The 23,900-nt window shown below is 36.2% G+C and overlaps 1 protein-coding gene across 1 annotated transcript in view; it reads left to right on the forward strand.

Annotated features, from left to right (window-relative positions):
- The window catches only part of slc7a10.S (solute carrier family 7 (neutral amino acid transporter light chain, asc system), member 10 S homeolog), a 44,827-nt gene that overhangs the window by 15,069 nt on the left and 5,858 nt on the right, over positions 1-23,900 (forward strand). Inside the window, exons 2-8 of the mRNA XM_041561215.1 lie at positions 6,792-6,996; positions 10,324-10,475; positions 10,648-10,773; positions 10,995-11,148; positions 13,521-13,644; positions 13,739-13,842; positions 18,244-18,340. Of these exons, the coding sequence (XP_041417149.1) occupies positions 6,792-6,996; positions 10,324-10,475; positions 10,648-10,773; positions 10,995-11,148; positions 13,521-13,644; positions 13,739-13,842; positions 18,244-18,340 (962 nt within the window). The remainder of the gene's footprint in view (positions 1-6,791; positions 6,997-10,323; positions 10,476-10,647; positions 10,774-10,994; positions 11,149-13,520; positions 13,645-13,738; positions 13,843-18,243; positions 18,341-23,900) is intronic.

A 23,900-nucleotide genomic window follows, 5' to 3' on the forward strand; every position in this document is an offset into this window, starting at 1 on the left:
GTTTCATGTAATTGTTGACACATGCAATATAGATTTTTTTCTAAATCTGACCTCTATATCTGCCTGTCTCATTGGATAATGCTTATGTGTCTACGAGTGAGTTTGAGAAGCCTAATTTGGAGAGCTGGGGGCAGAAAAGAGATGTACCCTTAAACTACAAGCATAGTAGGGTTCTGGTTTGAATTAATTTACTGAAGTAAAGAATAAAATATTTCACCTCTGTTCTTTTTTTTCTACTGGAGCAGCACTACTAACCGATGCATTTTGGAAAAAAAACATGTTTTCCCATCCCTTTAAGCTATTTTTTAAACCACTAAAGTACCTGGTCACTGTTGAAATGTATATGTCTGATTTAAAGATTGGAATTTGTTTGTTGCTCTTGAATGCAACACACCTTTAAAGTAGGTAGCCTGTAATGGCTAAAGCTATACAATACACATGATGTACAGTAAGTTTTATGAACAAGTAGCATGTTAAGCTCTGCATGAAGTTCATATATATATATATATATATATATATATACAGTATACATATGAAAAATCCTGTAGGACAGGGGCCGTATTTATCTCTATGGACTATAATAAAGGGCTGGGAGCAGGCCAGAAACGGTGTGTTACAGATCACAAAGCCATGAACCAAATAAAGGCTTTTTAAATTTGAAACCTTTGAATGGAGCTGTGTCCTATATTGGTCTCTGTGGACCATAGCTAACAATGTTTCACTGGCACACCAAATAGTTGGTTTAACATCTAGACCGTTATATTTTTACATGCATGATCAGATTTAATAATAAAACAAAAAATATCTGAATGAGCTCTGATGCATGATGATTTTTGATGAGCTCTGATTCTGATCAATTGGAGATGCAATTGCATTGGTCCCATACAGTTTTTGGGTGTTGTTAAACAGTTCCTACTGTATGTTGGTCTAGAACAACCTTTTTAACCTGTGAGCCACATTCAAATGTAAAAAGAGTTGGGGAGCAACACAAGCTTAAAAAACTATATTGGGGTGCCAAATAAGGACTGTGTTTGGCAATTTGGTAGCCCCTATGTGGACTGGCAGCCTACAGGACGCTTTACTTGGCTCTATACTTAGTTTATATGCAATTAAAACTTGCTTCCAAGCCAGAAATTCAAAAATAAGCACCTGCTTTGAGGACAGTGAGAGCAACATCAAAGGGGTCGGAGAGCAACATGTTTCTCGCGAGCTACTGGTTGGGGATCACTGGTCTAGAAGCATGAAGGGCATTTCAAAGCAATGTTTCTACATTTAAAAGAAAAAAGAATATAACATCTTGATTAAGACACTGAGTAAAATCAGGGGGTATGGGGGATAATATAATAAGTGCTACATATGCTTACACCAAGTAAGATTCTAGGACTGTAGTCATCTATTGCTGCACTTACCTGGAGCATATAAAAGGTGGCATAGCCACTAGTGTGGAAAGCACAAACCTCTCCTCTAGAAGCAGAGTACCAGATATCCCAGTGGACCCCAGTCTGGGACAATGCTCTTTGATATTTTCACCATATACCTATATATCTTCTATACTTTGCCACTATGTCCATGCAATTCAGTGGGCCCTGGACATCACATGGGTCTTAGGAGGCCTAAAATTCACTCATAAATTTAAATGTACCCATGCTGGTTTTTGTTGCTATATAAGTCTTTCCCAGCCAGCCACAATTAAATTCATTCTACAGGGATCAGTGTTAGAGTTCAGTTATTGAGAGTTCAGCACCCTGGACAGTGGTCATATTAAAACAGTGCATGCATGATTCCATCTTCAGTATAATGATGTTTTCCTTTGTAATTGGCTTTGAAATAATAATCAACATTGTTGAAAAATAAAAAAAAAAGTAAATCTAGTTTTCTGCTTTGCTTATGAAATTTGGCATCATCTGAGACCAGGGCAGTTAAATTATACAAGAAATTTCAAGCACGAGAATCCAGAGAAATCAGATCTGACAAGGTTTCTGCCAAACTGGCAACTTTGTGTGTTTAGTTGAATACTGTTTAGATATCCCTAGCTTCCCTGACATCATATTTTGAGTCTCAAAAATGTCCTTGTTTCCACTGGATGTGGTGTTTCTCCCTTAGCTTTTAAACCTTTAGGTTCTGTCCCTGTACCACGTCCAAGGTACTAATAGTCAGTGCAAAATATATTTGGTAGAGCAGACCAGGTAGACGCAGTATTCTGCTGCAAAAATGCCCTTTATTCGACACAACATGTTTCAAGCCAAATTGTCCTTTATCAACTTGATAAAGGGCAATTTGGCTCGAAACATGTAGGGGCAGATTTATCAAGGGTCAAATTTCGAAGTGGAAAATACTTCGAAATTCGACCATCGAATAGAATCCGCCAACATTCAAAGTCGGAGGATTTTATTCATCGTACGATCGTATTCCGATTTTCCTTCGAATATATAAAACATTGAAAATTGCTCTGGAAGGTTCCCATGGGCTAACATAGCACTTCGGCAAGTTTAAGTTGGTGAAGTATTGATGTCAAAGTTTTTTTTAAAGAGACAGTACTTCGACTGGTCGAATATTCGAACGATTTTTACTTTGAATCAAAGTCGAAGTAAATTTGAAGTCGTAGTATCCTATTCGATGGTCGAAGTATCCAAAAAAAAAATTTGTACTTCGAAAATTCACTCGAACCTTAGTAAATCTGCCCCTAGTAGTGTCTTATAAAGGGCATTTTTGCAGCAGAACAAAAGGGCAATTTGGCTCGAAACATGTAGGGGCCCATTTACTTACAGATGCAGCCACTTTGGTTTGCCTGTTTGACACAGAATAACTAAACACAGATATCCCACTTATCCCATTTAACACAGAAAATTGTGTCACAGCATCCCATCTAATTAAACCATTCCCCATTGTGAACAATGGTGCTTTGGTATGCTAATGAAAAGGTTAAATGCATTAAATGAGTTAAGATGACTTTAGATAACACAGTTTCTTTAATTAACCCTGAGTCATGACGCATTTAACTCACAAATCCAAGTGGCTTCATCTGTAGCTCGAGTGAAGGAATAGAAGAAAAAAAACTTCATATTTCGAATGTTTTCTTTGGCTACTTCGAATATCGAATTGGCTACTTCGACCTTCGACTACAACTTCGACTTCGAATCGACCGATTCGAAGTAAAAATCATTCGACAGTCGAAATACTGTCTCTTTAAAAAACTTCGACCCCCTACTTCGCCACCTAAAACCTACTGAACATCAATTTTAGCCTATGGGGAAGGTCCCCATAGGCTTTCTAATGTTTTTTTGGTCAAAGAAAAATCGTTCGATCAATGGATTAAAATCCTTCGAATCAAACGATTCCAAGGATTTAATCGTTCGATCTAATGATTTTTCGTTCGATCGTTTGATTGAACTATTTGCGGTAAATCCTTCGACTTCGATATTCGACCCTATGTAAATCTGCCCCGTAGTGTTGAATAAAGGGCAGAATACTGCGTCTACCTGGTCTGTTCCACCAATCATATTTAGAGTCACCCAGTTCCATTTCAACACCTAGGGGGTTATTTACTAAAGTCTGGACAGGCTTTTTGGTGCAAAGCTCAAATTTTTTTTAGTTTTTTTTAAAAAAAAAAACTTGAATTTTTCAGGATTTATTAAAGTCTGATGTTGCAAAAAGTCAGAATTAGAAAATCCTCCATCTCAGACCTGCCGAGGTTGTATATAAAATAGATAATATTGTGTGTGAGAGGTGGGAGAGGTCCCCATCCTATTTGGAAGTTTCTGTTTTCTGCACAAAGAAAATTTTGGGCAAAAATCCTTTTTTGGAAAAAGTCTGAAAAAATCATATGATTTGGGGAAAAACCTAAATTGCGCCAAATAATAAATAAGGTCAAATAATGGATTCTAGTTTGGTCGAATTTTTTTATTTAACCAAATCAGAAAAATTTGGATTTTGATAAATAACCCCCCACGTGAATCTAAGTAAAGCAGTGGGCTCAATTTTTCATATACACTGACCAAATGTACCCCTGAGCAGTAACGGAAACCAATCAAACTTTTGCTTTCATTGTTCCACTTCAAATATTTAGGGGCACATTTACTAAGCTCGAGTGAAGTTAAAAAACTTCGAATTTCGAAGTTTCTTTTAGGGTACTTCGACCTTCGAATAGGCTACTTCGACCTTCGACTATGACTTCGACTTTGAATCGAACGATTCAAACTAAAAATCGTTCGAGTATTCGACCATTCGAAAGTCGAAGTACTGTCTCTTTAAAAAAAACTTCGACTACCTACTTTGGCACTTTAAACCTACCGAGCACCGATGTTAGCCTATGGGGACCTTCCCCATAAGCTTTCTAAGCTTTTTTTGATCGAAGGAAAATCGTTCGATCGATGGATTAAAATCCTTAGAATCGTTCGATTCGAAGGATTTAATCGTTCAATCAAACGATTTTTCCTTCGATCGTTCGATCTAAGTATTTACGGTAAATTTTACTACAATGGTCGAATATCGAGGGTTAATTAACCTTAGTAAATGGGCCTCTCAATGTTTGTTGCAGAAAATAAACATACACTGGGATAGTAAACTTAAACAACATAGGATTAGTAAAGATATAGAATCTGATTGGAATGTTAGGTCTACAAGTAAGAAAACTAGCATAAAAGGTTGTCATTTAAAAAGTGTTCTCAATGTGAAGGATACGTTTAGTGACCACCCTATGTGGCTTAACCAAGTTTATAGGAATGGAAATAATATAAAAACTACAAGTCAGAGGGGACAGATGCTTGTTTAAAGGCATTTCAATACAAACAAATAATAAATAAGCAATCAAAAGGCAACAAAAGCAAGTGAGGAGCTGATTGGATCTCAAAACTAATCCCAATTTTCTTTTTTATTAATAGTAAAATAAAATCAGGTACCAATAGAAAATTAGAAACTGAATGCTTCACAAGCAAAATAATTTGGTTATAAGGGACTCTGAAATAGCAAATGTGTTTAATCAGTAATTTTCTTTGATTTATACAATATAATAGAGTTTCAGGACCCACTATGTAGTGTCACAGATGGTTCAGCTTAATCAAACTGTGTCAGTGGCTGACCCAGGACATGGTACTCAAATCTAGATTTAATGTAAACAAGGTCTGGGACATGGTGAAATACACTTAATAGAGCTTAGTTGAGTTTGAGCTTGACCAATTTTTCTCAGACTTTTTCATCTGGTACGGTACCTATGGATTTAAGGGAAGCTCAAATATTTAAAAAGGGATTGCAGCCTGACATTCTAAATCCATTTGAGATGTGCACGTTATTTGAAAGGTTGTTAAGGGATCAAATTCAAGATTATGCTTTGGAGCATGACATTCCTTGATCATGGCTTCATAAAGGACAGATCATGTAAAAAAATATAATTGCTTTTTATGATGAAGTAAGCATGACATTTGGAATACAGTGCCGCACAACAACTGCTTTGTAAACAAAGCTTCAGCACAGTCTTGATAATGTCTACACAGCACAGAGGAGGCAAATATTTGAGGATCATCCTGTATTAAGGGGGCGACTGAACATAAAGAGCTTGGGAAAGGTTTTATTAAAGGGGAACTGTTGCAAAAATGAAAATTGAATATAAAAAATATATTTTTTTGAAATAATAAAGTTTATCTTCACTGTTCCTCTTTTAGCATCTGTTTCCTCTTCATTCTGTCTTCATGCAGCAGTTGGGTGTCAAATAATCATTGACAGATCCAATATATATTATAGGGGGGCTCTGTTTGCCTAGCAGCTGAATTAGAGCTCACTATATTAAAATCACCAAACATTCGCCAACAGGTTATTAGGCTCTTATTCACGGAATCCTATATAGGGGCTCTCTCTGATTATCGAAGTACTTTGTCTGAGCTGTTTGTTTAGTTTAATTTGTTATTGCTACTCTATTACAACACGTCTATTACATGAACATAATGTTACAAAACTGACATATACTTTCTATTTTTGATGGTATCTATGTAACTATTATGTGAAGATCCTTTAATAAAAACAAGTTTGAAAAAAAAAAAATCACCAAACATGTCTCTCTCTACATGCAGAATTTGTGCAAAAGCAGTTATTTTGTTAGATTTTATTTGTACTGGAATGGAGTTATTTGAGTGAGATCTAATTCTTCCCTACATGCCAAAGCACATTTCCTAAATGCTAAAGGATCTTAAATGTTCCACTAAGAACTAAGGGGTTATTTCAAAGTCCAAGACAGTGTACAAAATGCAAATTAGTAATTAAATCAGATTCCTATTACAAGTCAGCATATATACCACTGCTTTCTGCATCATAATTGGTACTTAACCAGCCTGTAGCATTGCCTTTTCTATGAGATATAACCCCAGTTTTGCTAAAGTTCTGATGATTAAGTTTAGCAACTCAGAGGCAGCACTGAGCACACTGAGCATGTGCAGTGCCACTAACACACAAAAGATCCCACAATATATCATATCCCTTCTATCCTTTTGGGATTTCATTTACCATTTGCTGGAAAATTAGCAACAGCTGGAAAATGCTCTGCAGAAAGATCTCTTTTCATTGATAATATATATAGTGTTCAAAGAGATTTGCACACCAACATGGAATTCATTTTAAGATTAATTAACTTTCCATTTCAGGTGGTTAATGGCACATAGGTCACACTATACATAAGATTTGGGACGTGTGCCCCAGACTTTTGAGCTAAGCGAAGTCCTTTGCTTAAATTAAAACATTACTGAAGACAAATATTTACATTCATCTTTTAATTAAAATGTCACTGAACCTGTTCTTTCTTTCAGGCAATATTATAGGCTCAGGAATCTTCATTTCCCCTAAAGGAGTCCTTGAACACACTGGATCTGTAGGATTGGCATTGGTTATCTGGGTTCTTGGTGGAGGAGTGGCAGCCCTTGGATCATTGTGTTATGCTGAACTTGGAGTAACTATCCCAAAATCAGGAGGTGATTATTCATATGTCACTGAGATTTTTGGTGGGTTAGCAGGGTAAGTATTAGACACATTAAACTTTGTTTACTTTCGTCCCCAAGAAATCCACATCTTCTTTAAACTAAACTGGAACTGTTTGTAATAATAAATGTAAATTCTCTCTCTATGACTCCTTAACTGCTCAGCAGAATAAGGAACATTTTATTGTGCTTAGTCTGCAGTTTTCACACTTTTCAAAAAAGCTTAGCTGTTAGTTTCTAATTTATTAATTTGCCGTTCAAAAGAAATAATGCTACAAAGACTATGGGCTTTCTTTATATTGCTTTAAAGTGTATTGGGCTGATACAGATATAAGGCTATGAGCCACTTCTGCTGACTGTGACAAAATAATTTCCAGTGAACCCTCACTTGTTAAAGGTTACCTCTGGAACCTGGCCTTGGCCTCATACTGATGTCAGACAAGGATCATAACGAAATTATTTTAGATAATGTTGCCATGGTAATATATTTGCCCCATAGTTATATCAAGCTTAAACCTAAGGGGGGGGGGCATTTATTAAAGTCTGATTGTTCTAAAGGGGAAAACACAATTTTGAATTTTTTGTGATTTATTAAACCCCAATGTTGCTAAAAGTCCAAATAAGAAAAAAAGTACTCTAACTCAAACCATGTAGAAGTGAACGGCAGATGTCCCTTTTACAACTGGAAGATATCATGATCTGCGCTGGGTTTCATACAATAATCAGAAGAATTTTTGGGCGATAATTCAAAGAAATCAGAGTTTTCATGGGGGAAAAACTGAAAAAATCATACCGGATTTTTTCAGGATTGTATTGAGTATATTTCCGCACCAGATTTATTGTAAAATAAATCAGTAAAAATGTGCACAGGGATTTTGGCTGAAATAGTTTTACGAAAATAGTGAGAAATTTTGGATTGAAGTAAATAATCCCCTAAATGTCCTAGAATACCAATTAAGTGCACCAGAAATAGTTTGCCTTAGCATTAACATTTATCACATCACATGCAGGTAGTTGGTTTTCATTATCTTTTTTTAATGATCATCAGAATTACTGTATCTTTCTGCTCAGTTCCTCTCCTATTCAACTCCCAGTCTGCCATTCTAGTTTCTAATAACAGTTTAATTTACAAACTACAGAACTGCAGAACAAAAAGTGATATCAATCAAAAAACAAAAAAACGAATGGAAATTTTTACCGTGATCCCCAATAAATGTCCATAAATATACAGCAATGTAAGTGGGTATATAATGAGTGCAGGAAAAACATATTAAAGGAACACTATAGCAGCCATTGAAAGTCAGTTCCAACTACTTTTTTTAATATATTCATCCACCTTTCTTGGATGAATCTCTTGATCCTGGCACTATATATTAGTTACTGTTTCTGTTTGTAGTGGGCACCATATTGACATTGTCAAAATTTATATACAATTACTGTTGAAAGACGTAATGCATCCAGCAATTGGTCCTTTTTTCCTAGCAAATTGTGCTGGTTACAAGAATGCAAAAAAAGCAAAGTATTAAATATACTTGCACATTTCTTGTTTTGACTGAGTAAAGGTGGCCATAGACTTTAAGACGAACAATTGTACAGCTAATGGTTTTTCATCCAACAACAGTCGAAAAAATTGATCGGTCAGGTTAGAAACTTTTCATTGTTCACAGTGAAATGTATCTATTGTCCAATTGTTTGCAGGACCAAACAGGCAACTAACCTCAGTTTAGAGGTTGAAAATGGTCACTTGAATTGGTCTTTTTAGTTGATGGACAAATCATACATTTAAAAGATCGTTTCAGGATAAGCTTGGTCTTACGATAAAAAATCGGAACGTCTATGGCCACCTTTAAGCATTGCATCGGTATATTCATATACTGCATGTTTTACAAACCGGTTAAAACATCTGTTCACTTTATGAAAGTTGCCAGGATCTGCAAAACAATTTGCCACCTAAAAAATGGCTAGTTCATATAGAAGTTGTATTATAAAATTTCAAGCTATTTTTCATTTTAGGTTTTCAAGATTAATTGAGAATATTGGCACACTCTTTAAAAATGATGGGTAGAACGTGATTCATTACGTTCCACTTGTTTTTTCACATTCAAGCTTTTTAATTAATTCATTCATTCATATTAATGTTGTTTGGAAAAGTCTAACTCTAAATGGTTTACTTAGTAGCTGGACTTTTCTACATGTCAGTAACTAGTAGAGAAGTGGAAATGTCCCACATGCCCAGCATGTTGCTAGTCTAGACTTAAGCTCACTTTTAAAACAACAGGCATGCAGTCGTCAGCGCAAAACTGAACTAATGAGTTCATCGATTGGACCTAAATGATGGGTTTGTGGCCGCTGCATCTAAACCATAGGCAAGGCCCAGGCAAGTTTTGTGGTATTAAAGACATCACTTGGTGGCTTTTAAATGCTGGGTCTGTGGCATGTACAGTTAAAGAAAAATTAGTTCTATTAAACAAAAATGTTTAACTATGAATCATCATACTGTATGTGTATTTGTAGGCATATACTTATCTGTTATATGCACTGTATGGACATTCCTCTGCAGATCCACTATGTCTTGAAATGTACTATATTGTATACAACAATATAATCATTAAAGCAATAAATGTTTTACTAAGAATCATCACAAACCATATTTGCCAAGATATTGCATATACTTATCTTTACACTTACACTAAACATGTTCTGCTGTAGCATACAGGAACTTTTGTGGGCCTAAACCTTGTACAGATATAGGATCCCTTATCCAGAAACCTCCGAATTACCGAATGGCTGTCTCCAATAGACTCCATTTTATCCAAATAATCCATATTTTTAAAAATGATTTCCTTTTCCTCTGTAATAATAAAACAGTAGCTTGTACTTGATCCCAACTAAGATATAATTAATCCTTATTGGAAGCAAAACCAGCCTATTGGTTTTATTTAATGTTTAAATGAATTTCTAGTAGACTTAAGGCATGAAGACCCGAATTACGGAAAGATCCATTATCCGGAAAACCCCAGGTCCCGAGCATTCTGGATAGCAGGTCTCATACCTGTATTTGCAACTGTAACATGCACTGGGCATCAGCACACATATATCACTAATTATAAGATATAATTATTCCTAATTATAAGAAATCAAAGATACGGTATATCTACTGTTTACTGAGCAAGCAACAATGTCATCAGAAATCCACAGTTAAATGAAGACATTGTAGTGATGTAGACTATACAGTTTACAGATGGAACTCAATTCTGTAGCCCCATGCATCTTGCAGTTCTGCTCACAAAAGCAAGTTTGAATTTATTTGAGAAAATTACTCACACATACTATTTATTTTTCTATTTTTACCTTGGGGAGACAGATTTCTCCTGCTCTGGAGTACAGTGCTCATCATGTATCCAACAAGTCTGGCAGTTATTACGCTGACTTTCTCCAACTATGTCCTTCAGCCAGTGTTCCCTGAATGTATCCCTCCCTACGATGCCTCCAGAGTCCTGTCTATAGTCTGCTTGTGTAAGTAATGTTGGCTATCATTTGTCTCTGCAATTCATATCCACATCACTGAACCATAAAACTTGAGCACAAATTACATCCACTTTTGTTTTTATAAAATGTTTTGGTTTTATTCTATGGCAGACACCACGCCATTGTTCTTAGAGATTTTTCTGTTTTCTTTTCTCTGCAGTGCTGTTGACTTGGGTGAATAGCTCAAGTGTTCGATGGGCCACCCGTATCCAAGATATATTTACTGCTGGGAAACTCTTAGCTTTGGGACTCATTATTGTAGTCGGATTCATGCAGATATTTAAAGGTACCTAGCTTTTGATTGATTAGGATTGGATACCAAACCTGTTAACTGAAAACTGCTAGAGCAAACAGTTCAACTACTTGGGCTAAAAGATGTACAGTAGCTGTCCTTAAAACCTTTAGCATTGGATCTAAAATCCAGCCTGACATTACACAAAGTTGAAAATAGTTGACTCTATGCAATTTCTGTCCCAACTCTGATGTGTATATGGTGTTAACCTACAGGAAACTATGAAGAGCTCAAACCGAGCAATGCGTTTAATTTTTGGATGATTCCGACGGTGGGGCAGCTGGCACTTGCTTTTTTGCAAGCATCTTTTGCATTCAGTGGTTGGAACTTTCTTAACTATGTCACAGAAGAGATGGTTGAACCTAGAAGGCAAGTAGTTTTTATCTGTTGTTTTTTGGGAACTCATTGGAATTAAGTGTATCCTCATACTTCCTGTGCCTATAAATATATATGAAGGGTCAAGGCCATATCTGCCCGTTTGGTGAAGTTGCTAGTTTGGTGCGGATCTTGGCATGATTTGGCCTCCCACATTCAAGGCCATTGATCAGATCACCCATGGGGGGAGACCCATTGGATGAGGATTGGATAAGCGTGTGAGTGCGCTTCTCGTCTGACAGAATTTCAAACTTGCACAATTGATATTTAGACAATTTGCGAGATATCAGTTGGGCAGGCCCATTGGTGTTCCTGAAGCAGATAAGATGCCAACTCCTGCCTTTTTCTTTTGATTTCTTATTATTTGTGCCCCTGAGGAAGACTACTATGGTCGAAACATGTTGGGCTCACTACTTATTTTGGTATTTTTTGTAACCCCCTTTTTTATTTTTGATGTAATAAATATCTTTTATTTGTAGATTGAGTCCAATCCTTTTTTTTTTAGATTTTTTTAAGATGCCAACTTAGTCTGAATGTAGTGATATTACCATTGCAATAAATAAAAGAAATGTTTACACTACACTGCTAAACTGCTGTATAATGCATGGTCAAACATGGGTATAAAATTACACAGAGGAAAATCATTAAGAACCATTGGAGACCTAGTTGATGAAAAAGGGTGTTGAATCTTGTGAGAATGAATTTTAGAAGTATGACTGTCTTGAGTATATCTCTACTGATTAATGTATAGAGCAGTGCAAATATATTTCCTCTAATATTGTCAGCTCTGTGGGGCAGGGACCTCCTTCCTCTTATTTCTGACAATTAGCTCTGACTCTTTAATGCAGTTGTACTTTGTATTTATTTCTATTTATTATTATGACTCCTCACTAATTTATTGTTGTACAGTGCAGTGCTGCATACAAAAATAGCACTATTTAAAAACCTATACATACATAAATGTATTTTGTCTATGTCTTATGCCCATTGTTCTTTATAATGTGCTCCTTAAACTTTCACAGTTTCATTTTTACTTTTCTTTCATCCTTTTGCCTATACTTTCTTTTCTAATTTTTCATGCTCATTTTTTCTACCTATTACTCTTTTCTGTTCCCTTTTCTTCATCAAATCTTGTCTGCACTTTCCTTCTTCTTTTGCTCTCCCCTAATTTGTTGATTTCAGACCAATGGACCATTTGTTCTTTTTTTTCATCTCCTTTTTATCCTCATCCATTTCTCCCTGATCTTCTGTCTTCTCTCTTGTCTTTCCTCCTTCATTTATTAACTGTTTCTGTTATGTTCTGTTTTGAGCTTTTTTCTTCCATTTTTACAGATTCATCGCATCAACATTTTAAAGCACTCCACTTTCACTCTCCTCTACCCTCTTACATCTTCTTTTTCGAATTTGCCCTCCATGTTTTAAGTTTTCTCTTCTGTGCAATTTCCCTGTGCCCCTAGTATTGCACAGTTCCCTTCTTTTCTCATAATCTTGCTCATGTTTCTATTTTTCTTTCTCTTTACCTAAGTGCTAGAATTTGACAGCACACATGAATTAACTGCTAGTATTTCCTACATATATGCAGTCACATAATAGTGTCTTGTCATTCACTGTATTAGAGGTTCCCCCTAGAGTCTAGAACAACACTGAGAGAGAAAGATGGTTGAACCAAAACAGGTAGATCTGTGAGCTGGATGGGGACCACAGACTGCCAGATGGACCACACTAAAATACACCAATTTTATTAGGATTTAATGCCCATAGTTATAAATTAAAATAAAGAATTAAGTAGGGTTTAAATAAATAGTACATTAAAACAAAGGCATAAGCTGGTAACAGTTACTTAAGCAGAGGAGATATTACACTTTATCACTTTATGCAATAGTATGTGTGTGTGTGTATGTATATATATATAATACACAAAAGCCATGAATATTGTAAATTATATCCTTATAAACGGTGACTAGTGAGGTCATCAGTTATAAACGGTGAGTAGTGATGTAATTTCTGTCACATGACTCACTGAAACGTGTGTATTATAATAAATAAAGTACCCCCAGTTGTAAAATATGAGGATATTAGAAGTTACCTCGGAGTTCCATGACCTGTATAAAAACACTCGGCCTTCGGCCTCGTGTTTTTATATGGTCATGAAACTCCTCTGTAACTTTTAATATCCTTATATTTTACAAGAGGGGGTACTTTATTCACTATATATATATATATATATATATATATATATATATATATATATATATATATATATATATATATATATATATATATATATATATATATATATATAAAATAAGACTTTAAAGTCATAATTGAGTTTCCACTAATATTGCTTTGTGATTCTTTCTTATTAGAAACCTACCTCGCGCCATATTCATATCCATCCCCTTGGTGACATTTGTGTACACATTCACCAATATCGCATACTTTACTGCTATGTCGCCTCAAGAACTCATGTCTTCAAATGCTGTTGCAGTTGTAAGTAGAAAGGTTGTTCCCATAGACAAAGTGTTCTGTGCATCCTGTGCCTCCTGCCTCTGTATTTCAGCCTCTCTACCTTCTGTTGGTTTAGACATTTGGTGAAAAGCTACTGGGTTATTTTTCCTGGATCATGCCAGTCTCAGTGGCGCTGTCCACTTTCGGAGGGATAAATGGATACCTCTTTACCTCATCAAGGTTTGAGGAAGTATGATTTAACACTGTAGTTTTAGTAGCTAACACCTTAAATCTAATCAGTATTTTCAAATCTCTGATCAAGCTTTACGGTAGTGTTAAACATAGAGTATCCAAAATATTTTAACATATTTAGCAGTTACTGATTCATTTCACTCATTTCACTTTGCCCTAGGATTGACTACCTTTGATAAAGTAAATACTATCCCTAATCGGCTAATTGTTTACATGTATTCTTTGCTACCTGAAGTTTATGACACTATTTAATATGTAGAGGACGTTTTCTTACATTTCCCAGAATGTATCCACAAAGATGAGATGAGAAATAGATTTTTAGGATTGAAATAGTAGGATTGAAGTATTAGGTGACTTGTCTCTTAAAACAGAAGCATATTTATTTTGCTTTTTGTTCTCTTGTATGATAGGAGTAATTTTTTAATGTGAAGGGCAGGGTTTAGTGCAAAAACAAGGTGCAATTTAACATGTTTTTTGCACTTGGCATCATACCCGTAAAATAAAGTCTCCGTGCTCCAATGCAGAGTGTGGAAACGTGTTTTTTGCCCTATGAATAAAGCACTGCCTGCATTTGCATAGACACCTCCTCTCTTCCCTCTCTTTTACTTACTGCCTGCCCTTGAACTTCCATGACTACTTAGAGCTTCTTCCACAGAAATTAAGTAGATTTAATTCCATTAAAATTTCTTATTTTTACAACATTTCTAATTTATAAAAAGCTTGACAGAGTGTTCCTGCTTGAATTTATATTACATTTCTCCCATATAAAACAAATTCACTTTCTTTTGATTACAATATTGATAAAATGTGTCTTCAAGCTCAGTTCTTGCTAAAATCTTATGGAACAATAAGGAATTTCCTTTGTGGAAGCTGCTGTTAAAATTATACTGAAATAATGGCCTTTTAGTAACATCTTGCTCTTTTGATGAGATATTCATCTTTATGCAGAACAGCTTTGCTACTAATTCCTACTTCAACCAGAGAAAATGTTCCAAGTTAGGAGCTCTATAAATCCAAACCCTGTATATATGTAGTTCTGCAAATATATACATTTTTCTTTTAATTTAAAAGATCTATTTTGTTTATGCCACCTACAGTGATGTAGGACATTTTGCCTGCCATGCTTTGATGCTCCAAATCATCTTCTCGAACCCTCTTAGGAAATCATGTGAAAATCCTTTTATAGTGGCACAGTGCTACAAATCACTATAGCAAATCACTAATTAGTGGTAAAATTATCATTTTTATATTTCACTATCCACAATACATTGTTTCTTCAAGGGTTTCATTGTGATAGGTTATTAAAATGAAGAAAAATCAAAATTTAATGAATTTGGCCCTATGTGTAACATTAAGCTGGCCATAGATGCCATCTCCCGACCTGCCACTAACCAGTCAGATCAAATAAAGAAGTAAAAAAACAGATCAGACGATATTCTGCCCCTGACAGCAATCGTACAAAAGTTATGTCCGACAAAAGCTGGCAACAGTCTCTCACTGATATCGTCAGATCGGCAATACATGCAGAGATATTATCGGTAGTAAATTTTCTAACCTGTCCGATCGTCTGAACGACCGATCTCCATGGCACGAAAATTGTCGCAACACTCTACACACAGCTGAAAATTTTACAAAATGGAGATTTGCATGATCAAATCTTTACGCCTATGGCCAGATTTAGACAGTACAGAAACAAGTGTATTCTGCAACAAAAATCTTTGTAGCATTAGCATCTATGGCAAAAGATTCTTAAAGAGGTCGTTCACCTTTCATACACTTTTTCCAGTTCAAATATTTTCAGATTATTTGCCAGTAAAAATACATTGTGCAATCACTTTCCGTTTTTATAATTTTTTACCGTTCTTCCAAAATTGAAGTCTAAGGTTGATCTTTCTGTCCCTGGTGTTTCATTATGGCAGCTCAGTGATCCACGTGTGGATTCCGATTTGTTACATTCAATTGTAGCAAAGACATCCCCCCACCCCCAAGCTGCTTCAGAAAGACATGGTTAGGTGACAATGTAACCTTCAAACCTCAATAGTAGAAAAAAGTTTGCAAATAAAAAATGGAAATTAATTGGAAAAAGTCTTTATTTCTGGTGAACTATCTGAAACCAACTGAACTGAAAAAAGTGTTGGAAGAACCCCTTTAATGGCAGCCCAGATCACACTGAGCATGTGCAGTGCCTCTGACACTCATAAACATGGCCAAACAGGATCAGAAGATGTGGAGCTTCTGTGTACAATATGAAATGCATGGATCATTACTATTACCGAGTTGCTGTACCTGTATATTGAACACAACCTTTCTAGCACTTTTCTTTTTTAGGCTTTAGCTCTTTCAGGCTCACACTTTTATTAATAAATATTCTGTGAAGCAAACAAAAGAATATTTTATGCCAAATTTATACTAACAGGGAAAGTGGTCTGCCACAATACAGAGATGAAATAACTGAACAAACTCAAACTAAAATGTTAGCAATTTTGGGGCATTTTTGTTATGTGTGCCACAGATGGTATTTCAAACAGTTTGGTTAACAGTAAAAGGTTAACAGGAAGTGAGTGAATAGTTTAGGGAACATGTGACAAAGTAGAAGTCATTGGATATCTCCACAAATTACATATTGAGAAGCACATGTTCTTCTAATCTGACTGCCATCTATTTGATATCTAATCCTAGATACTGAATTCAAGCATTTTTTCCAAAGGCATAGCTCACTTTATAATGATTTTAAAGTTTCTCCTCGACTTTTAGATAGACCCTTATCACATTCTATACTAATATCAGTTTACTAGTGCTGGCTCATGTATTAAGACGTTGCTGCGAAATCTAGAAGCAGCATTTTGTTGGTGACAAAAACTCTTACATCTACTCTCTAATATTTTGATGGTGGTGTAGTAAACTGCATGGCTGCTTTGGTAAAACCCAGAGATAATTGTTTCAAAGCATGTAAAACACAAATACGTGTACAAGTAGGCGACTTGTTATCTGGAAACCCATTATCCAGAAAGCCGTGTCCCATAGACTCCATTTTATCCAAATAATTCACATTTTTCTAAATTGTTTTTTTTTTTTTTTGTAATAATAAAACAGTATCTTGTACATCATCCAAACTAAGAAATTATTAATCCTTATTGGAAACAAAACCAGCCTATTGGGTTTACCGAAGGGGTTATTTATCAAAGGTTGAATGTATGTGAATTTTTTTTACTTTAATACATTTGCATGTACTCACATCTCGAATGGGAGATTATTTCTGAAAAACGCGAACATCTAATATTCGATCCAATAGTCCCGACCTGAAAATTCGAATCGAGGGGTGATAAATCTCACATTCGAATTTACATACGAGCTGGTGCTTTTATATTCAAATTTGTGAGTTTTAACACAAAGTGGCAGATCTATCAAAGGTTGAAGTGAAGGTTCGAAAGTTAAAAACTTCGAATTTCAAAGTAATTTTTGGGTAGTTCTACCATCGAATAGTCCAGCTTCGAGTCGAAGTTGAAAAAAACTTTGAAATCCAAATATCGAAATGTATCATGTACTGTCTCTTTAAAACTTCGACTTCGACCATTCGCCACCTAAAAGCTGCCGAAGTGCTGTTTTAGCCATTGTTTTTCACAGCATAAAAAATAGGCCCCTTACTGTTACGGCATAGGTAGAAGTTGTATTTAAGACATCTTTCACGTGCAAAGCCTGAGCTCATTGACCTCAGGGGACAAAATGAGCCTTGAAATTACAAGCCACTGGAGGTTAGTTGGTAGTTGCAGACTAGTCATGGGTGACTTTGTCCCATTTTGCCAAAAAATTCGTAAAACGCATTGAAGTCGATGGGCGTCAAAATAGTTTTGACACTCGCCAATTTCAATGCTTTTTTTTTATATACACGTGCCTATTTTGTCCAAATGCATTAAAGTCAATGGACGTCCAAATAATTTTGACGCTCGACTATTCTGAAGTGAGCCTAAATTTTTTTTGACGCAGCAGATTTTTTGATGCTCTTTCACGAGTTTATTCGCGCCTGCCAAATTTATTCGCTCATCGTTACTGTAGACTTCTCTTTGAAGGTGAGCTACTAAACTGTGTTCTCCCAAAACTGTCGTTTTCATAGTATCTCCAAACTTACCACCCAATACTGAAACTCACATCAGAACATTTATATCCAATCTTTTCTTTTCCTTGTTTCCGCAGTTTATTGATCTGAAAGTTTTATATCAGTCCTCCAAAATTTTTCCACCCAACTATTTCTCTGCAATCCTCCTTAGTACTACAATAATTACAACATAATGCAGCAGTCACAAGAGGTGTGATATAAAACATTCAGACAACATTACATCTAGACATAAGGACATTCATTATTTCCACTGATTCTGCTTCTCTTCCCACCAGGTTATGTTTCTCTGGAGCCAGAGAAGGTCATTTACCCAGCCTGCTTGCTATGATCCATTTTAAATATTGCACCCCAGTCCCAGCTCTTCTTGTTTGTGTAAGTACAAGAGTGTATGTTAATCTTTTATATATATATTGTATATGTATCTCTATGGTCTGCACTTTCGGTATGTCTATTTAGCCCATATAATTAATGGGAAATAATATACATTTAAACATAAGAATGTCTAAAAACAATGTGAGTACAGGTATGGGATCCATTATCTAGAAACCCGTTATCCAGAAATTATGGAAAGGCCGTCACCCATAGACTCCATTTTATCCAAATAATCGAAATGTTTAAAAATTATTTCTTTTTTTTCTCTATAATAATAAAACAGTAGCTTGTACTTGATCCCAACTAAGATATAATTAAAGGGGTTGTTCACCTTTAAATTAACTTTTAGTATGATGTAGAGAGTAATATTCTGAGACAATTCGCAATAGGTTTTAATATTTTATTATTTACGCTTTTTATTCAGCAGCTCTCTAGTTTGCAGTTTCAACAATTTAGTTGCTAGGGTTCAAATTATCCTAGCAACCATGCATTTGAATAAGAGACTGGAATATGAATAGGAGAGGCCTGAATAGAAAGATGACTAATAAAAAGTAGCAATAATAATAATATATGTGTAGCCTTACAGAATATTTGATCTTTGGATGGGGTCAGTGACCCCCATATAAGAGATGCAAACAGAAGAAAAAGGCAAATAATTCAAAAACTATAAAAAAGAAAAAAATAAGTCCAATTGAAAAGTTGCTTAGATTAGCCATTACATAACATACTAAAAGTTAACGTAAAGGTGAACCACCCCTTTAATCCTTATTGGAAGCAAAACCAGCCTATTGGGTTTATTTAATGTTTACATGATTTTCTAGTAGACTTGGGGGCAGATTTATCAAGGGTAGAAGTCAATTCGAGGGAATTTTAGAGGTAAAAAAATTCGAAATTCAAAGTAAGTTTTTTGGATACTTTGACCATCGAGGGATACTACGACTTCGAATTTACTTCGACTTCGATTCGAAGTAAAAATCGTTTGACTAAATGGTATTCCTGCCGAAGTATCTGTACCTGTTCCACAACTCTCCGACCCCATTATCCAAGCAAGTCTGCACCTCTGTTCAAGCAATGATAACACCTTTCCTGTGGAACAACAAAGGAGCCAGAATCTCTTCTGCTAGATTGATGGCCCCGTATGCCAAGGGGGGCCTGAGTCTCCCCAATTTTTTCCTCTACTATATTGCGGCCCAGCTTAGCTATGTCAATTGGTGGCTGACTCAGGACTTAGATAACCCCAATGTTATATTGCAGGCCAGGCTCTTGGGCTCACTGGAGGCCCTAAGGAACTATGTGTATAGAAAGTCTAGGGATTATCCAACATTACCCCCTTGTATGAAAGCCCCTTATACGGCCTGGATGCATATGGTCAGACTAACTAAAACCAAACAGCCAATACTTTCTCCTCTGTTGCCCTTATGGAGGAACTCCCAGTTACAGCAGTTTGATAATGTGGAGGCCATGAGCTACTGGACCTCAAAGAACATCAAATATTTGGGGGACATTGTAGTCAACTCGAGGTTTATGGACATGGTAGCGTTGAGGGATAAGATTGCTACTCCCAATTTACCCATGTTTCGGTATCTTCAGTTACGGCACATATTTGCGGCACAATTTGGCTCAGGAGATCTAGAAATGGTGGTGCCAACAGTCCTAGCACAACTAAGTAAGGAGGAAACGGCTAAAATGGTCTCGAGTTTATATTCACTCCTCCTGGCATCCACTGCCTCGCCCTTTCAGTCAGCCTATAAGCAATGGCAGGTAGACATGCCCGGTCTGAGTGAGGACCAGTGGGATGAGACAACGGGCAGGCTCTACCAATTCTTGATTAGCTCGAGAGACAGGTTGATACAATACAAATTTCTGATGCGGATATATCTCACCCCTAATAGGCTCCACAAAATGGGAAGACTACCCCGTCCCACGTGTAAAAGATGTGGGGTGGCGGATGGAACCTTTTGGCACATGGTTTGGGCGTGCCCGGTTATTTCCAGATATTGGTCCGATATCACACTGTATATTGTTGAGGTCCTGTCCCTCCCCCCGCTGCGAACCCCCGAAATCTGCCTACTGGGTGTAGTTGACGATATGGTGCCACTCAGTAGTACCAGAATATTACTAAGATCCCTACTTTTTTATGCCAAGAAACTAATGATCATTCACTGGATGGCCCCCCACCCTCCCCAAAGACCGGGCTGGATTGGGTATGTGAACAAGATGCTCCCGTTAATTAAATTGACATATGAAGCTAGGGGTCACCCCAACAAATTTGAGAGAATATGGGGTGTTTGGTTAGAAGCACATTTGTTGTCATTACCATGATGATACTGTATGTTTTGAGAAATGCACTGTCGTATGTTTTGCTCATACTTATGTTGTTTTCGCTGCTGGTGTACCTTTCACCCCCCCCTTCCCTTCCCTCTTTCTTTCTGTACCCTTTCCCAGCTACACTTTAAAACAATAAAAAGAACACCTTTTAAAAAAAAAAAAATCGTTTGACTATTCAACCATTCGATAATCGAAGTACTGTCTCTTTAAAAAAACTTCGACTTCAATACTTCGCCAACTTAAACCTGCCGAATTGCTGTTTAGCCTATGGGGGACCTCCTGTGTGTTTTGCTAAGTTTTTTTAAGTCTAAGGATTTTTTGGGAAAATCGTACAATCAAACGATAAAATCGTTCGAATTGTTCGATTCAAAGTACGATCGGAGTACGATCGTACGATGTATGAAATCCTCCGACTTTGAATTCGAATATCGGAGGATTTCAAATTTTTTTCTGCTTTGAAATTCGACCCCTGATAAATCTGCCCCTTAAGGTAGGAAGATCCAAATTACGGAAAGCTATCCATATATAGCATTCTGGATAACAGGTCCCATACCTGTAGTATGGTTTTGGAATTAGTTTGGAAGATCTGTAGTATGTGCATGTGGTAGTCTGTCCTCTGATATTTATGTGACTTTTTTGTTCTAATTGTGGTAGAAAAGAACAATCCTGACAAGTTTATGTAAGAGGTTCTACTATAAATACAAGTAAGGCACATGCCAGGATCAAATACCCTTAATCAAACTGTTAAATTAGTTTTTAAAAAGGGCTGTTTTTTTAGACAGATTATTTTACATGTGGATTGGTTTATTTGATATATTTTTATTTATGGAATGCTCTGTGCTGATTTCGTTTTGTCTTTAAAAATTCCACCTTTAATTTTTATTTGGAGTTACATGCAAAACACTCTGCTTATTGCTTGAAACTGTGCCTTTCTAGCATTGGATAGGAAATTCCTTCCCTTCCATCTATTGAAAGTGATGATACTACATCATTATAATAAATGTAACATATGATACACGTAACAGACCACTATTGAGATGAAAAATAAAATATAAATGGGCCATTATATGGTAACAATTCCCCTTTAGCTTTTAATTTGAGATGCAGAGTATAAAGCACTGCTCAGTGAATGGAAAGTTCCACCACTAAGCCTATTATAATAAGTAGCAGAAGTGACTGAAAGATTAATAAACTACTACAAGTGTGACCCGCAGAAGAAAAGAATGCAACACAATTTTCTCAGTGTTTTGTGGGATTACATGGAGTAGACATTTACAAATGAAGACATCCATTTCGTATTAATGGCTTAAGTCAGGTTTTAATTACATGGATTTTACCCAGTGAGGAAACATTGGCAAAACTGCAATTCTGAGCAACCAGGGTTGCATTAATATACAGGTATAGGAACCCTTATCCGGAAACCCGATATCCAGAAAGCTCAGAATTATGGAATGGCTGTCTCCCATAGACTCCATTTTATCCAAATAATCCAAATTTTAAAAACTGATTTCTTTTTTCTCTGTAATAATAAAACAGTAACTTGTACTTAATCCCAACTAAAATGTAATTAATCCTTATTGGAATCAAAGCCAACCTAGTGGGTTTATTTAATGTTTACATGATGTTCTAGTAGTCTGAAGGTGTGAATATCCAAATTATTGAAATAATCCAAATTTTTAAAAATGATTTCCTTTTTCTCTGTAATAATAAAACAGTAGCTTGTACTTGATCCAAACTGAGATATGATTAATCCTTATTGGAAGCAAACCCAGCCTATTGGGTTTATTTAATGTTTAAATGAATTTCTAGTAGATTTAAGGCACGAAGACCCAAATTACGGAAAGATCCGTTATCCGGAAAACCCCAGGTCCCGAGCATTCTGGATAACAGGTCCCATACCGTATTATATATCTTCACTTAACCAATGTGACTCTATTGTGGATGATTTCTTGCCTATTTATAAAAAGTAGGCAAGAAATCGTAATAATCTTATCGCTTATCACCTCCTTCAAAGCTTTCCTACTACAGGTATTGGATCTGTTATCCAGAAATCCGTTATCCAGAAAGCTCAGAATTACAGAATGGACATCTCCCATAGACTCCATTTTATCCAAATAATCCAAATTTTAAAAACTGATTTCCTTTTTCTCTGTAATAATAAAACAGTATCTTGTACTTAATCCCAACTAAAATGTAATTAATCCTTATTGGAAGCAAAGCCAAACTAGTGGGTTTATTTAATGTTTACATGATGTTCTAGTAGTCTCAAAGTATGAATATGCAAATTATTGAAAGATATGTTATCTGGAAGACCCCAGGTCCCAAGCATTCTGGATAACAGGTGCCATATCTGTACTGGTGTCAAACAATCAGATCTATAGTTTTGAGGCTAAGATTGGGATCCATTTTTGAATAATGGCACTGCATTAGCAAATTTGCCAATCTCTTCACACAATGGGGGAAATTTACTAAAGGGCGAAGTGGCTAACGCTGGCAAAAATTCGCCCGTGTGACATCATTTCGGCACTTCGTCGATTTATTAACGGTAGCTGGCGTAATTTCGCCAAGAAGATAGACTCTGGCGCAACTTCGCACTCTAATGAAAGGCAAATTTTCGGTCTGGCGAAAGAGCGTTATTACGCAAATTCACTAAGTTTTTGATTTTACTGACCGTTACCTCTATAGCCAGACTTGCCTACGCCACCTCAGACCACACGAAGTGCAATAGAGTAGATAGGAGTTCCTCAAAAAAAGTTGAAAATTTTTCTAGGTCCCAAAAAACGCTGGCGTTTTTTCCTATTTAAAGGGTGATAGACTGAAAAAGATCGTAAATTTTTTTTGGGGGTGCCCTCCTTCTCCCCCTACATTTGCTAACATAAGGCAACTAAACTATACAGTGGGCACATGTGTAGGGCATTATAACAACTCTATATAATTTTATTTAGGTTCCCTGGACTTGTGTAGTGTAATGTATTTGCTGCAGCATATACATCCATTGTACTTTAACTGCACGTCGTATGCTAATTAGCCAACGCTAGCGTAACTTCGAACTGCTGAGTGTAATTTCACTGGCGTAATTTCGCCATCGTTAGGTACCCTGTGCGCAACTTCGGATCTTCGTGAATTAGCGTTGTCCAACGAATTTACGCCTGGCGAAGTGTTGCGATGTGCACTTCGCCAGTGCAGTAATTTTTTCCAGAAAAGGTGGCAACAACCAGCCACCAATATTTAA

This window comes from Xenopus laevis, chromosome 4S (genome assembly GCF_017654675.1).
Source record: "Xenopus laevis strain J_2021 chromosome 4S, Xenopus_laevis_v10.1, whole genome shotgun sequence".
Taxonomy (NCBI): domain Eukaryota; kingdom Metazoa; phylum Chordata; class Amphibia; order Anura; family Pipidae; genus Xenopus; species Xenopus laevis.